Consider the following 14,781-nt stretch of genomic DNA (forward strand, 5'->3'; position numbering starts at 1 on the left):
TCGGAAGGCAGCACTGTCTCTCGGATAGATGTTCAATAATTGAAGTGCTGCTAAAAGGCACCCAGCAGATTACCTGGTACACACATCTGCGTGAGGACGAGTTATCTGTTCTCTCCACGCTTAGTGTCCACATTAGCAAAATAAAAATAGGTTATTTCCTCAAACCCAAGATACTGTCCGTTAAGCTGCAACTTAAATTTTTTATAGCACAAAGAAAAAAAAATCATGCCGGTGAAACTCTGACATGCTCTTCAGAGATGTTAAAATGTGGGGAGGGAAAAGATTGGCTATAGAATGGAGTCTAGGATTGGTCCACAAATCAATGAAATACGGCCAGTCGTCTGCTTCCCAGGGTTATTGCATTGGCCGTGCCGGACACGCAGTAATTACTCAGTACGTGTTAATGATGGTGCTGGCGGCGGCTGCGGTGTTTATATAGAGAAGGAAACAGGCCCGGAGGCTGAAATGACTAATGACTCCATGTGAGCAGAAGCCAACAGGAAAGTGCGCTCTCTGCAGATTTCATAGATTTCAGACGGGGCCGGCTCTCCTGACGAGCCAGCGAGACCCCTTGTTGCCTGTAATTCCGTGTGACTATGGCCTGTGAGTGTGTGTGCTTTCGGGCATGACACACCCCGGTGGTCACCCGCCCTTTCCAGCCCCTGGGGAAGCACAGGCTCATTTTAGAGCCTGGCCTCTAATCTTGCATCCCACCGAGCCCTGGCCCACACTCTGCCGGCCACCAGAGAGCCGCTCTGTAACTATAAATGGTCGGGCTCAGACGGGAATGCCTGGGTGCTGCCAAATTAAAGGCCGGGGAGGGAGCCCGGAGAAGCCGGCCTCTGGCGGTTGCGGTGGAGGAGCCTTTATCTGCAGACAGGCCTCGCCGGGAGGAGGAGGCCACGCCTGTCTCAGGGACGGTAATTAGGGCTGTCGACTCGGTTGCCCCGTGATGACAGGCTGAGACGAGGCCTGTGGTTCTGACATGAAACCAGTCCTGGGAAAAGCCTAGCAAAGCTGTGGGTGGCACCCCGAGGACTCGGGAGGCTGTGGCCCTGCAGGTGCTGGCCTCTGTCTGCCAGCCCCTCACCGTGTGCGCTTCACCCGCTTGCCACACTCAGGTGTCTGGTTTCTTCCCGCTGATCCAGGCAAGTGGTTCCTTCTGTGCTTGGCTCTCGGTCGCTTCTTTGCAAACACCACGTGGCCATCGTCGCCTCCTCCTTGGCTCCTGAGAAGGCCATGCATGATCCTTGCGCATCCTGTGTTCCCCTGATGCCCTGCTCCCCTCTTTCGTTGTGGTTTCTATGACAATTTTCTGTTTGGCGCGTCTTTGCCCTCTTTCAAGAATGGGATTGCAATTCATTTATCTTTGTACCTACTGTGCTCTGCACATAGTAGGCCATTTACAAAAGGGCACTGGAATGGACGAAGGCAAAATAGCAACAGGTGATGCTGGGAGGGTCCTTGGAGGAGGAGGAGGGACAGCCTTTGTACGGAGACGAATAAGGGGTCACCCAGGCAGGGCAACCAGGAAAGGGATTCCCAAATCCGCTGCATCAAGGAGTGTGGGGAAAAGGGGGTGGGGCAGTCCTACCCTTGACTGCTGAGGGCATGGGTCGGGCCGGTGGGTGGTTTGGGGCTGGTGGTCATGTGAGCCTGACTTCCCTCCGGCCTTCTGAGTCCCCCGCCTGCTCTCCGGGGGAGGAGGGGACTGTGGCCGGGCCAGCAAGCACCGGATGCTGGGGGTTTCCCCTCCCTCCCAGGGACAAGTGTCCTTGTCTTTACTTGTAGCTCTTTGCCCAGGCCTTTGTGGGAAGCCTCCTTCAGCGAAGGGCACCTGAGGCTATGACTTCCACTTAGTGTGAAATGTCACCAAGTGGCCTAAGGAAAGACTCTCCGCTCAAGAGCCAGCTCCCGGGAGGGAGCTGCTGGGTGTGCGGCAGGTGCGTCTTGTCTGAAGAGCCATGTGTGCAGGTCAGCATAAGCCACTTGTCTCTGTGCTGGAGGCCACCAGGCAGCTCCCAACACAGTGGCCCTGAGTGGGGGTGTCGGGGTGGGGGTCCTGCATCCGTGCCGGCGTCTGGCGGAAGGAGAGCAGCTGTCCCTGGATCAGATGGCTGAGGCCCACATCTCTGCTCACTTGGACCCTTAGGGAGTTGCCCTTTATCTCTACCTGCTTGGCTATAGTGAAAGGTGAAGCTGGGAAGGACGTACTGATGGTTACAAATTTTTAAAAAAGTACTTGCTTCACTCCTCTCTGCCTGCTTCACTCCTCTTACCCCTGAATATTTGTAAATGTAACAATAGGGTGGGTTTTTTTGTTTGTTTTTTGGTTAATCCTCACCTGAAGATATATTTTCTTCCATTGATTATTTTAGAAAGAGTGGAAGGGAGAGGGAGAGAGAAACATCAATGTGAGAGAGACACGTGGATTGGTTGCCTCCTACACATGCCCGGATCAGGGCTGGGGATTGAACCTGTAACCCAGGCATGTGCCCTTGACTGGAATCAAACTTGTGAGCCTTCAGTCCTCGGGCCAACGCTCTAACCGCTGAGGAAACCTGACTAGGGCTACAGTAGTTTTATTTTACTGTCTGTGGCAGATGTCCTCAGCTGTGTGCCAGGAGCACTCGCATAGCTATTTGAAAAGTATCTGGGCCAGACCCTCTATTCAGAGTTGACTCAGGACCTGGTCAGGGGCCGAGGCTGGGGTCTGCGTGTTTTAGAAAGGCTCCCTCTCTCCGGTCATTGTGATGGGTGCCCTCGGTGTGAGATGGAAAAGCTTCTCGGTGGCAGAGACCGCGCCCTGCGCTTCCTGCTGTCCCTGCTGCACCTGCACACAGACCTGTGATCATTCCTTCCTGCAGGAAGGAAGCCTTGCGCCCTCCCTGGGCGGGAAGGCTCTGGTTTGTGCTCTCTCCCAGTGGCATTTGGACCTGTGGTTCTGCAGGGATCCCACAGCCTGGCCATGTGGCCTGCCCAGTTTTCATGCGTGATGGTCACATGTCTATTCCCAACTGCCAGGTTTTTGCCGAATCAGCTTCTGGTTTTAAGCAAGGCTGCTTCGGTAGGACTGGATGACTGGGCATCAGGAGCTTGCTTTTTGTCTAGATACCGTAATAACTAGCTGGTGCAAGCATGGACTGTTTGCAAATATACTTCTGTTTACAGGACAAAAAAAGGGAAGGAAACAAACTGACATCTCTAAAGTTGCTTCTGGGTAGTTTATGGTGGTGTTTTCTTAGGCTTTTTACTTTTTGGTATTACCCTTTCGTTTTGGAAAAAGCTGATCGACTTTAATTTTTAAAACATAGATATGCTAGTGTGTTTTTCTTACTGAAACGCTTTCCTCCAAGGATGAGAGTTCTGGTGATAAACTTTCTAATGATCAGACGCACCCACCCGTCCTCTGGCATCTTGCCTGGATGCTGGGTGGCTCTGGGGGTTTTTCTGCACCCACTGTTTTCTCCCTGTGTGCCTTTGCCTCTTCGGATTGAAACGGCCTCAGGTCCAGAGGTGACTACATTCAGACAGTAGAGTATGATCCAGATTAAATGTGTGTGTGTGTGTGTGTGTGTGTGCAGGTGTGCGTGTGTGCGCGTGTGTGCGTGCAGGTGTGCGTGCAGGTGTGCGTGAGCGCCTTAAGACATCCACTTGCCCCCGTGGGGAGGACTCTGCAACAAGCTCCTTAACGAGATCGAACCAGAATATCATTGTGGGGAGAACCCAGGAGGAAGAGCTAAGTGGAAGGGGACTTTGGTACTGAACTAGCACGAAGCTGCGGCACAGCACGCTCAGGAATTCAGATCCATTCGCTTCAGATGCACTTAGCACGTACTTCATAGAAATACCGTGGCTGCTTGCAGGTCCTCACTCAGCCGGAGCCTCCTTTTTAGTGACAGTGGGAGGGGTAGGCGACAGCCCAGGAAGCGCCTTTCCTTTGGATTTGGAGGAGCGGGGTAGGGAGTGACTGGGCTGTTGTGGGGGAGGCTTTGTTGATTTAGTGCCTTGATCTTGCCCCTCCTTTTGAGGATGTGTGTGTGCTTCTTTCTAAACCAAAATATGCCTCTAATTATAAACCTGTGCCATCGTTCCTCCCCCCTCTCCTCTGTTGGCTTTCTTTTGGTTGAAATGCTGCTCTGTTCCAGGGCTTGTGTTTCTGGGCACAGCCTATTCCAAGCTCAAATGATTGTTTGTGCTTTTTTTGAAACCTAACTCCAGTCTGGCTTGTGCCTTTTCACCCACAATTGAACTCAAGAGCCAGAGCAGGGCTTTCCAAAGTTCCTTTCTGAAATGTACACGTGTAGACCATGTTGAAGTCCAAGGGTGCCATGGGGAACAATTGTGGGGTTTGGAGATCTTCCTGGTTAGAATGGCCGCCCCACCTACCACATTTGGGGCGGGGGGTGGTACCTTTGGATATTTGAGAACAGAGACTGTTTCTACTTCTGTGGCCTTCGCTATTCAAGTCCCAAGGTAAATGGATCACAAGGTCTGGTTTTAACAGCCAGAGTCAGGAGGGAGGTATATATCCATTTTGTTTTATTTTCTGTGGATTCTGATTTAATTCCATGTTATGGGTAGCTCTCACTGCCTGAAGTTGATGGAGTTGTTCCTCATATAAATATCCATTCCTTAATGTCCTCACAGTGCTTATTAAATTGGTACATCTGTTTTTTGTGTATGTTTTATTAATTCCTCAGGATTATGGGTTCTCCACTCATCCATCCAGCCATCCGCCTTCCGCGTACTCAGCAGGCATTTGAGTGGCAGCCAGGTGCCAGGTGCTGTGCTAGGTGCTGCTTACCTGAAGATGTGTGAGTCACAGTCCTTCCCTTCAGGGACTTGGTCTAGATGCTCATATCCCCGGGAAACCAGTCCCAGGGGAAACCTGCCCCAGGGGCTGGAAGAGTGTCTGTGAAGAGGACAGAGAGGGCCCCCAGGTGGGCGTGGAGTGGCCGGGAGTGCGCTTAGGGAGAGGGTGCAGAAGATGACCAGGTGCTTTTACACGGTCCCCTTTGAGGCGATGACCATTGTACCTTGTCTGTTTCCACCCAAGGATTTCTGTGAACTTTATAATTTACCGTAACCAGTGGGAACAGTATGGTTTAAGTGTTTGGGCTCCTTGCTTCTGCAGTCAAATCATAATTCTCAGCCTTTAATCTCCTGAGAAATGAGCTGAGCAGCCCCATGTGATTTTTAGGAAGCTTTTCTGGAATAAGCCTAGAGTGGTGATCCTTGCGTTTGGCTGATGTAAAGAGGAACTTGCCTGGTGTTATCAGATAAAGGCACACGTGTGTATGATCACTCTTGAGATGGGAGTCACTGACATGGATCAGGAGTCATGGGGGGAACGTCCTAACTGAGGCTTTCAGAGACACAGAGTCTGAGCTCTTTTTTTTTTTAAGTTTAGTATGCATATGATTTCCCAAGGCTCAGACTCTGAGCTTTTAAATCAGTGTGGTAGTTGATACCACTTGGCTGTTATTTATTTAAAATTACCCTAATGTTAGAAATAACTGCCCTGAACAGGGCAGAAAGGTAATGTTCAGGATGGATTGCCTAGTTCATCTCTGGTCATGTACTTAACTAGTGTTAAGTTCTTGAAAAGGAATGATTTATTATTGTTTTATTATTAAGTCATATTTATTTATTAAATTGGTAGATTATTAACATCATATTTAACAAAGTTAAAAATAACTGGAGTTTGTTCCGATTTATTTGAAATAATGCAGAAATGGTGCCTTAGTTTTGGCTGTTGTGTCAGAAATACCATAGATTGGATGGCTTACGCAGCAGAAGTTTCTCTCTCACGGTTTTGGAGGCCGGGAAGTCCAAGGGCAAGGTCCTGGTCAGTTTGGTTCCTTGTGAAGGTTCTCTTCCTGATTTGCAGACGGCTCCCTTCTGGCTGTGCCCTTATGTTCTGAGAGAGAGAATATCTCTGAGTGTTTCTTCCTAATAGGGCACTAATCCTGTTCACGAGGGCTCCACCCTCAGAACCTAATAACCTACCAAAGGCTCCACCTCCACATACCATCATATTGGGATTGGGGCTTCAATATATGACTTTTGGGGGAACACAGTTCATAGCAGATAGAAAAGGACTTTATTTCATAATGCTTGCAATTTGACAACTCGAAACGGGTCAATGGTAAGATTACCAGGGAGGTTTTAACCCACCTGTGGGGTGGGTATAGGAGCTGAGGGTCTCCTGCTCTGTGTGGGAGAGGTCCCTGGGAGTCCTGTGTGTCATCAGAAGGCTCTCGTTTCCCGGGGAGATAAGCTGGAGACTGACCCTGCGACCCTCTTTGCAGACTTGCTGCTGAGCTTTCGTGTCTCCGAGCTCTGTTTTGCTCAGCACAGACGGAAGTAGCCTCTCCTCATACCCGGTCCGTCTGTGACTGTATTCATATTTTTGTTGTTGTTAAGCTAACTCTGCCTTAATGACACATGTGTTGAGAATAAGAAAAAACATGTTTCTGTTCTGAGTTTTGTAGTTTTGTTTTTTAAACTTCTTTAGTATGGAAAAATTTAAGCACACATAAAAGGAGACAGAAAACTGTAATAAACCCCCATTTACCCATTACCATCAACTTTCTGCTATTCTTTTCAGACATGCATGTTCCTCCTTTTTTGTGCTATGGTATCATCAAGCAAAATGCAGGCATTATATTATTTTACCCACCTGCATGTATGCAGGAACCACCCACTAACCGATTAGGCCTTAAAAAAACCACCACCATAACCACAATACTGTTATCACTTCTAATACAGTTAACGATAATTTCTTAACATCATTAGTTCGAATTCATTTTTCCTCAATTGACTCAAATGTCTTTTACATTGGTTTGTAGGAATCAAAATACAAAATGCTATCATTGTATTTAGTTGACATGTGCTTGTCTCTTTCAATCTAATCTAACCTATAGCAGCCCCTTCTCCTTTATTGCTCAAGGACTGGCTACTTCCGTTGCCCACATTGTCCCCATCTTTGAATGCTGTTCCCTCTGATTTCTTTCTCAAGCTTCACAGCCCAGCTGGGATGCTAACCTTTCTCCATAGTCCTCCTGTCCCTCCCTCCTTCCCCAGTCAGGAGCCTCTCCCTTGGGTGTTATGGGTCCCCTCGTGCTTTATTGGTGTCACTGTCGTAGCTCATGTCACTCTCCGAATGGGTGAGGGGTGGTTGTAGGAGTTTCCGGTGGTAAATTCTAGGAGGGCAGAAAGCTTTATTCTTCACCTTTGACTTTTGCAAAGCATGGCCATGCTCCGGCACATGGTGTAAGATGAACATTTGTGGGATTTCATGGACTCTGATCGCTCTCCCCGATGTTGAGACCCCTTCTGTCCCCTCCCTGTTCTGCTGAGATGAGGACAGAGATACCTGACTGGGCCTTCGGGAATCCCATGGACCTCCAGGCCCCGCTAGGACACCCAGAAATGCCCTTCTCTTTGTCCAGGTGGCTGTTGCAACAGCGTTGGCATCTAACGTCGCCTTTCAGGGTCATTTGCAGTGACTTTGGGAACAAACGCTTCCCTAGAAGGGGTCAGTGGACTTGGTTTGATGCCGGGCAGATCCCCAAGCCTGGGCTGAGCCTGTCAGCAGCGAGAGCCTCTCTCCAAGCACATCACTTTCTGGTCCCCGTCCTGCTCTGCTGTTCTGCTCTGCTGTTAGGGTGCGAGGGAGGATGCGGAGCGCTTCACCTGGGCCGTGGTTTTATGACCGAGTCTTAAGGTTGAGTGCCTCATTGATTATTATCAGCAGTTTTAGCATCAGAAAGAAAACTCAAGCCCAACACCCTGTTCTGTCACTTTCTTTGTGGCCTGGAGCAAGTTTTTAAAGTTCTTTGAGCCTCAGGTTGTTTCTGTCTAAAACAGGCAGAAGATACTTCACAGGTTGGTGGGAGGTGGTGTTCTCATGTTCACTGGTAGATACTTAACCACAGAACAGTCGTATGGATTTTGCCCTCCTTTTATTACTAAGGCAACCGAGGCCTAGAAAGGTACCAGCTGGCGAAGGCCGCCTTGCTAGTAGTGATTGAGCTGGGTTACGGTAAAGGCTCTTGACTTCTGGGGAACTTGGCATAAAAGACTGTACTTCATATGGTTTAATATGAACTTTAAAAATATTTATTTATTAAATTGATTTTTAAAAATATATTTTTATTGATTTCAGAGAGGAAGGGAGAGAGAGAGAGAAACATCAATGATGAGAGAGAATCATTGATCGGCTGCCTCCTGTACGCCCCCTACTGGGAAGCAACCCCTAAAGAAACCGGGCACGTGCTCTGACAGGGAATTGAACTGTGACCTCCAGGTTCATAGGTCAGTGCTCAACCACTGAGCAACACCGCCCAGGCTTAATGTGAACCTTTGAGTGTTTCTACTTTATGAAATTCCCATGTTTCTTAAAATTCTCCAGCATTTTGATTTGTCATTTCTTCTGATCTGTGGGGAGGGATGCAGAACTTTCCTGCTATGTCATTCATTCGCACGCCTTCCACTTACAGTGCGGCTGTTCCCTCCAGGGCAAGTGGCAGAGATGGGGAGAGAGGGGACGGGAGCATTTGCCTGCCACGCTTCTCAGAACAGTGAATTTCTTCTTTGCCAAGGACGCGTTTCTTCACAATGAAAACTGGATGGGGAAGAGGGTCAAACATTGACAAACAGGTTAATAATTCGTTTGGCAGACTCTCCTCCTCGGTACTTGATTGGCAGCAGGACTGCTTCAGGCTGCCCTTCCTGCCTTTGGAGTGGAGGCTCCCCCATTCGCTGGCAGGTCATTGCCAAGGACCCGCCTCAGCACCTCGCGTGGGCGGCAGTAAGACCTTTCCGGAAGCACCGCCCGGCCGGGGGGCTCTGGAATGTGAACAGCCCCAGGAGATGCCGCTCTGCCCGAGAGCCTGTGGTGGGACAGGCGTCCTCTCCAGCTGCCACGTCGCCCACTGCTTCCCGTGGGCACTCAGGCCGGCAAGAGTTAAGGTTTTCTCAGTTTTCAACCGGCTTTGGTGCAAGTCACTGCTAGTGGGTCTGTTGACTGTAGACCGTCCCGGCATCCTCACAGAAAGCCACGCGTGTCGTCTCATCTCCTAAAAGGGGGTCCGCTGGCACGAGGTGACCCCAGAGACGTATGTCCCCGAGCAGTGGAAGTATCCGTGTCTCTTGTGAACACCTCTGCATTGTCTGTATCTGGCCTGTGGTTTCAGGGAAGGGCCCTCTGCCGTCAGGAATGGTCAGCAGCCTTATTCAGAGGGCAGAACCCCAGAGAAATGCTTTTACTCTAAAACAGCGGTTCTCAACCTGTGGGTCGCAACCCCTTTGGGGGTCGAATGACCCTTTCACAGGGGTCGCCTAAGACCATCGGAAAACACATACATAATTACATATTTTTGTGATTAATCACTATGCTTTAATTATGTTCAATTTGTACAATGAAATTGGGGGTCACCACAACATGAGGAACTGTATTAAAGGGTCACGGCATTAGGAAGGTTGAGAACCACTGCTCTAAAAGGTTTCCAACTGCAGTCATCGATGACACCCAGTGGCCATGGGGACCATGTTTGGTCACTAGAGGCAGGTAGAGCAGTTCCATATAATATTTGCTCTACAGACTACATATCAGCTAAATGTGTGTTAAAGAAATGCTCTTGGAGGGGCACGTCAAACTCCAGTTCTCATTTGAGACGCCCGCGTGTGACTGACTGGTGCTATCTGCTTACTTTGAGGCACGTTATCAGCGTAAGGCAGGCTTCCTTTTGAAAAAGGCTCTTGTTGCCTGGCGCTTTCATGCTGACATCCTAGGAGGGGGCCTATCTCAGGCTATAATTTTTAAAACTGCTGTGTGCGTGTTTGGGGAATGACTGCAAATGAGAAGCAAAAAGTGGTCCGAAGATTTGGCTTTAAGTCAGGCAGCTTCGATTCAGCAGCACTGTTCTAAGGACTTCACCCGTAGTAACTCATTTAGGCCTCACAACAACCCTATGTGGTTAGGTTACTGTTATTCCCTTTTCACAGATGAATGAACTTGGGCAATGAAGGGTAAATGAATATCCCCACGGTTAATGGCTAGTGGAAGGAGGAGTTGGGGTTTACATGCAAGCCCTAAACAATAGTTAACCGAGCACCTGTATTAACTGCCAAGTGCCTGCTGGGCCCCGGGGATGGATATGGAGTGGCGGGTAAGTCAGATAGTTGGGACCTTGCTCCCAGGCCACACCTCCTTTCTGAACCTTGGTTTCCCCAACTGTGAAACTGACACCCAACCCCTGACCTGCCCACCTTGTGGGATTTGTTTTGCAGGATCAGTTGCTTTGGGGTGATGGAAGGCTGTGCATGGCTTTGGTTGCAAATGTCATAGAAGGGGGGCTGGGAAGGGGGGACAGTATAGAGGGCTGAGGAGACGTGGCTACTCCTGGCCTAGGACATTGCCGTGATTTCATCATGCCCAGCATCTGCCCTGCGCAGTATTCGATGGTCTGGTTCCTGGTCGTTGCTGTTGCTCTGGCTGGAGTCACCCCTCCTATCAGCGCAAAGCCACAGGAGCGTCATTTCACAGCCCTTTAAGCATAATCTCTTTACAGCTCTGGCTGGCTATTAATAAGGTTAAACACGCAGGGTTCGAAGTCAGACTCTGGGTGGCTGAGCTCTGGGTCTTCTCCATACCCAGGAGGTGGCCTGCAATTTGATTTTGAAGGGTTCCATCCTGAAACGCTTCTCAGTATTTTTCCCAAGCTCGGCATAAAATCCCGAGCCTTCACTTTCTGGGACTCAGCACAGAACAGGGCATGGCACCCCTCGTTTGGATGATGGCGCTATGATCCTTTTAGATCGTGGTGATAGGTGCCTTCATGGCTGAAGGTCTCCATGATTCATATTTAGTCCGGAATGCTTACTCAGTAACTGTGCCTGGGGGAGGGTAGATGGTGGACAGTTAGCATGAACAGGTCGCCACAGGGATACCGGGTTTGGTTGTAGGGGGTTGATCCTCATGACCGCCTCGTGAAGTAGGTAGGGATGCCCTAAGTGTGTAGCCGGAGGAGCTGAGGGTCATGTGGTCACCAACGCTGGTGGGAAGCACAGTCCCCGTCTCAGAGCCCCTGTCCTCTCTGCCATTGTGCCACATGAGAGCATTGTTTAGGGTAAGGGCTGCTTCCTGCTGATAATGTCATGTACTCCTAGGGGTTCCAATGCTTTGTACCACTTAGGGCCACAGAGTAAATATTTGAAACTTTGAGAACCATGGTTTCTTTGTTGCAGCTGCTCATCTCTGCCGTTGTGGAGCAAAAGCAGCCATAGAAAATAGGTAAATGGATGGGCCTGCTGTGTTTCAATAAAACTTTATTTACAGTGGATTTCCATGTACATGACCTTAAGCCTGGATCCTGTCTTCTGTTACCAAATATATGTCTATTTACTCCTACTTCAGAAAACTCATGGGATTGCCTCATTTCACAGCTGACCAGCTGAAGAGCAGGAAGAATTGAGAAATTGTTTCTCTCTTAGTACTTTTGAAATTGGCTAATACATGATAATGGGGATAGAAGGAATGGTATCATTTCAACACCTGCCCTCTCCCCAGTGCACACACCTTTCTTTGTATATTAGAACCTGCTTTATTGAGGATAAAAACTGGTAAACACAGAAACTCTGATATCTAATAAAGGCCAAAAAAATCCTGGTACACAAAAGACCCAAATCTAGATGTAGTCAAACATGACTTACATAACACATACATAGAACATAAATAGTATGCAAATGTAGTTTGAATTTGAGGTAGTTCTTGAAAATGTACATAAATTCCTTCTGTTTAAAGAAGGTATGTGTCATAGTGCAGATGCTTTTAAAATCATGTAGAAAATAGCTATTAGCTATAATCCAGTAGGTTATAAAACGTGTAGTGTCTTATTAACGCTAGGTGTTACCGATGTTTTTCTCAGTCTGCCAGTTTTACTGCTCAAAGATTCTTCCTCCGCCCCCTCCTTTTTTCCTTTTAGTAATTATATAGAGAAAGAGAATGATAGCAGCACCCTTGGATTGAGGAGTTATTGTACAAGATACACCGAGTCTGCTATGTATCGTTAGTTCTCACAACAGCTGACTGAAATGGGGCCCACTATGTCCCCATTTCACAGATGAGGAAACTGAGGCTTTGAGACAGTCCATTGACTGTTCGCATATTGTCTTGAAAGAACACAGAAGGAAAGTGAGACTCTCTTCAGGGACTCGTATTTCCAAATTGGTTGAGTTAATGCTTATGTTACAAGCTGAGGATATGTTTAAAGCTTAGCTGGGCCCACCGAAGACAGCGAAGACAGCGTTGTTGAAGGAAGAAGGAAATCAGCTTAAACTCTTTGAGAAATGAGTTGGCTTTCAGCTGGAGATGTTTTTCTTCCCGGAGTCCAGTGTCTCTTCCCGAGCTTTCCCATGTGTCTCAGCACTTGGAGCTTTTGTAAATAAAAAATCAACAGTGAGGGAAAGCTTTCTCTACTGAGTGATTGATTCATTTAAAAAAATGTATCTTAGGATGTGCTGAGCTTAGGGCTTTCCATTTCTGCCTGCTTTCCATTCCTATCCCTTCACCATTGAAAGCATGGATTCTCGCACCTGCTTCATTTCAGAGTTTAAACGCCTTTCCAGTTAACTGTGCATTTCATGAAATGCTAAGTACTTGGAATCAAACCATGTGGTTGCCCTTCTGGACCTATTACCCATTTAACTTTTTGAGACTTGCTATTTATTGGAAACTAAATGTAAATAATTTACCCTTTTCCCTGGATTTAGCTGGCTATACGTTTCTCTGCGCCTTGGAGGACAATCACACTCATGCTAATATATCCTTGTTGTCAGTCACTGCAATTGGAAGGAAGAGGGAAGAAAGAAGATGGATTCACCGGTGAGCCAGAGCTTTTGTGTAACACGCAGGACCAATGCTTTCCGAATTCTCTCCCGCTGGCTGTTTTTCTTTTTATCCCGACTCTGTTCTCTCCGTGCTCGTGGGTAAAACCAGAATTCTTTCATCTTCAGTAGGGAAACCTCTGGTGCAGGATACAGCTTTTGATTCACTATTTGGGCCATTTGAGCCAAGCAGGTTACTAAACGGAAGGGTGTTTAGAGTTCTGCCACCAGACCAGCTGTAAATCGGTCCGTCTACCCATCCATCTCTAGAGCTTTCGACTTCGAAGCGTGTTGCCAGGCATTGTGGGAGGAAGGTAACGTGGCCAAGAAACTCAAGTTTATTGAGCAGTTCTGTGTTCTTAGGCCGGGGCTAAGGGCAGCAGCTGCATAAGGAACACTGTGTTAACCATTCATTTCCAGGACTTGCCAAGGTCATAGTTATTTGGAGCCATGTGTGTTGGGTCTCACCTTTTCTTCTGCTCTCACACCACTCTGCTTTCTGATAGAACACTTAGTGTTTTTCCCAGGTGTGTGTGTGACAGAAGCTCTCTTAGCTGGCCGCCTGTGGGCCTGCTGGCCGGGGTGACGGTGGCTCTCTGTCCCCCTGTCCTGGGTGGGGGGCTAGGATTGCTCTCTTGCTTGTCCCCTACCTCATCTGCTTCGTCCAGGGGAGTGCTGTGCTGGCTGATCAATTGTTTCTTTTTTATTTTTTCTCCAAAACTTTTTGCAGCTGATGAAATTTGAGTGTGAAGAGAATAAGTTGTTTTTCTGAAAACTACATTCAGTGTTTTGGAAAGACTTGAAAAATGTTATTAAAATATTCCTGTTGTTTTAGGTGTGGTTAAGATGCATCAGAATAAACAAAGAGGGAGCATGGTGGTGGTTAAATTCTAGGAGTCTTCTCTTTGCAAGTAGTGAAATGCTCCTGGAAGGGGCCTGAAATTGGATGTGGTGGGTTTGGTTTTGCTAGAAAGACCATGGCTCTCCGGTCAGCAGATCCATATCCAAAGAGGAGGCCTTGGCCCTTCATCACAAGATGGAGTGAATGTTTTGAGTGAAGGTAACTTGTTTAAGGTGTATATATAGTTTCTGAGTCCTCTCCTGCTCTGACTTCTTAAAATAATCAAACAAACATCTCATCCGACAGGATGGTCGTTCTACTGAACCAGAGTGACTGCCTTTCATAGCCTCACCTCCTGTTGCCTGGTGGGAAATAGGTGGGAGTGATGAACAGTGAGTAGGCTGGGGGAAGGAGTCACAAGATCGGGGCTCTTATTCCAGCGTGACCCCCCTACCAGCTGTGAGCCCGAAGGGAAACCACTCCGTTTCCTCATCTGTGAAATGGGTTGAACAGCTCCTGTCCAGCACTACAGCTGGGGAGAGCCCAGCTAGTAAACAGTTATATGTTTCACATAGTAGATGCGCATTAAAGGTCACCTGCATGTGATAGGCTCATTATATTGGTCTGTTTTTATTATGTTTATCTGGTTTGCTATTATGATTATTAATTATGGGAGCAAGAAGTTTAGCAAAACTCTTGATTAAATTAGGCTTTCCAGATCCCAAGTTTATGAACGTCTAGACCAGCGGTTCTCAACCTGTGGGTCGCGACCCCTTTGGCAGTCGAACGACCCTTTCACAGGGGTCGCCTAAGACCATCCTGCATATCAGATATTTACATTACGATCATAACAGTAGCAACATTACAGTTATGAAGTAGCAACGAAAATAATTTTATGGTTGGGTCACAACATGAGGAACTGTATTTAAAGGGCCAGAAGGTTGAGAACCACTGGTCTAGACACTAACTGTCCTAACATTTTATAGAAAAGAAGCCTACAGGTTAATACTATCGGGAAGATTGTCCCTGTAGAGTCTGTATGTGCT

At 47.9% G+C, this 14,781-nt stretch overlaps 1 protein-coding gene across 1 annotated transcript in view; it reads left to right on the forward strand.

The window, feature by feature from the left end:
* Window positions 1-14,575, forward strand: part of LOC111825456 (metastasis suppressor protein 1-like) — a 68,730-nt gene extending 54,155 nt beyond the window's left edge. Inside the window, exon 4 of the mRNA XM_023751949.1 lies at window positions 12,781-14,575. Within this exon, the coding sequence (XP_023607717.1) occupies window positions 12,781-12,896 (116 nt within the window). The 3' untranslated portion in view covers window positions 12,897-14,575. The remainder of the gene's footprint in view (window positions 1-12,780) is intronic.
* Window positions 14,576-14,781: the final 206 nt, after the last annotated feature.

The sequence above is a fragment of the Myotis lucifugus genome, unplaced genomic scaffold (assembly GCF_000147115.1).
Source record: "Myotis lucifugus unplaced genomic scaffold, Myoluc2.0 scaffold_27, whole genome shotgun sequence".
NCBI classification, from domain to species: Eukaryota; Metazoa; Chordata; class Mammalia; order Chiroptera; family Vespertilionidae; genus Myotis; species Myotis lucifugus.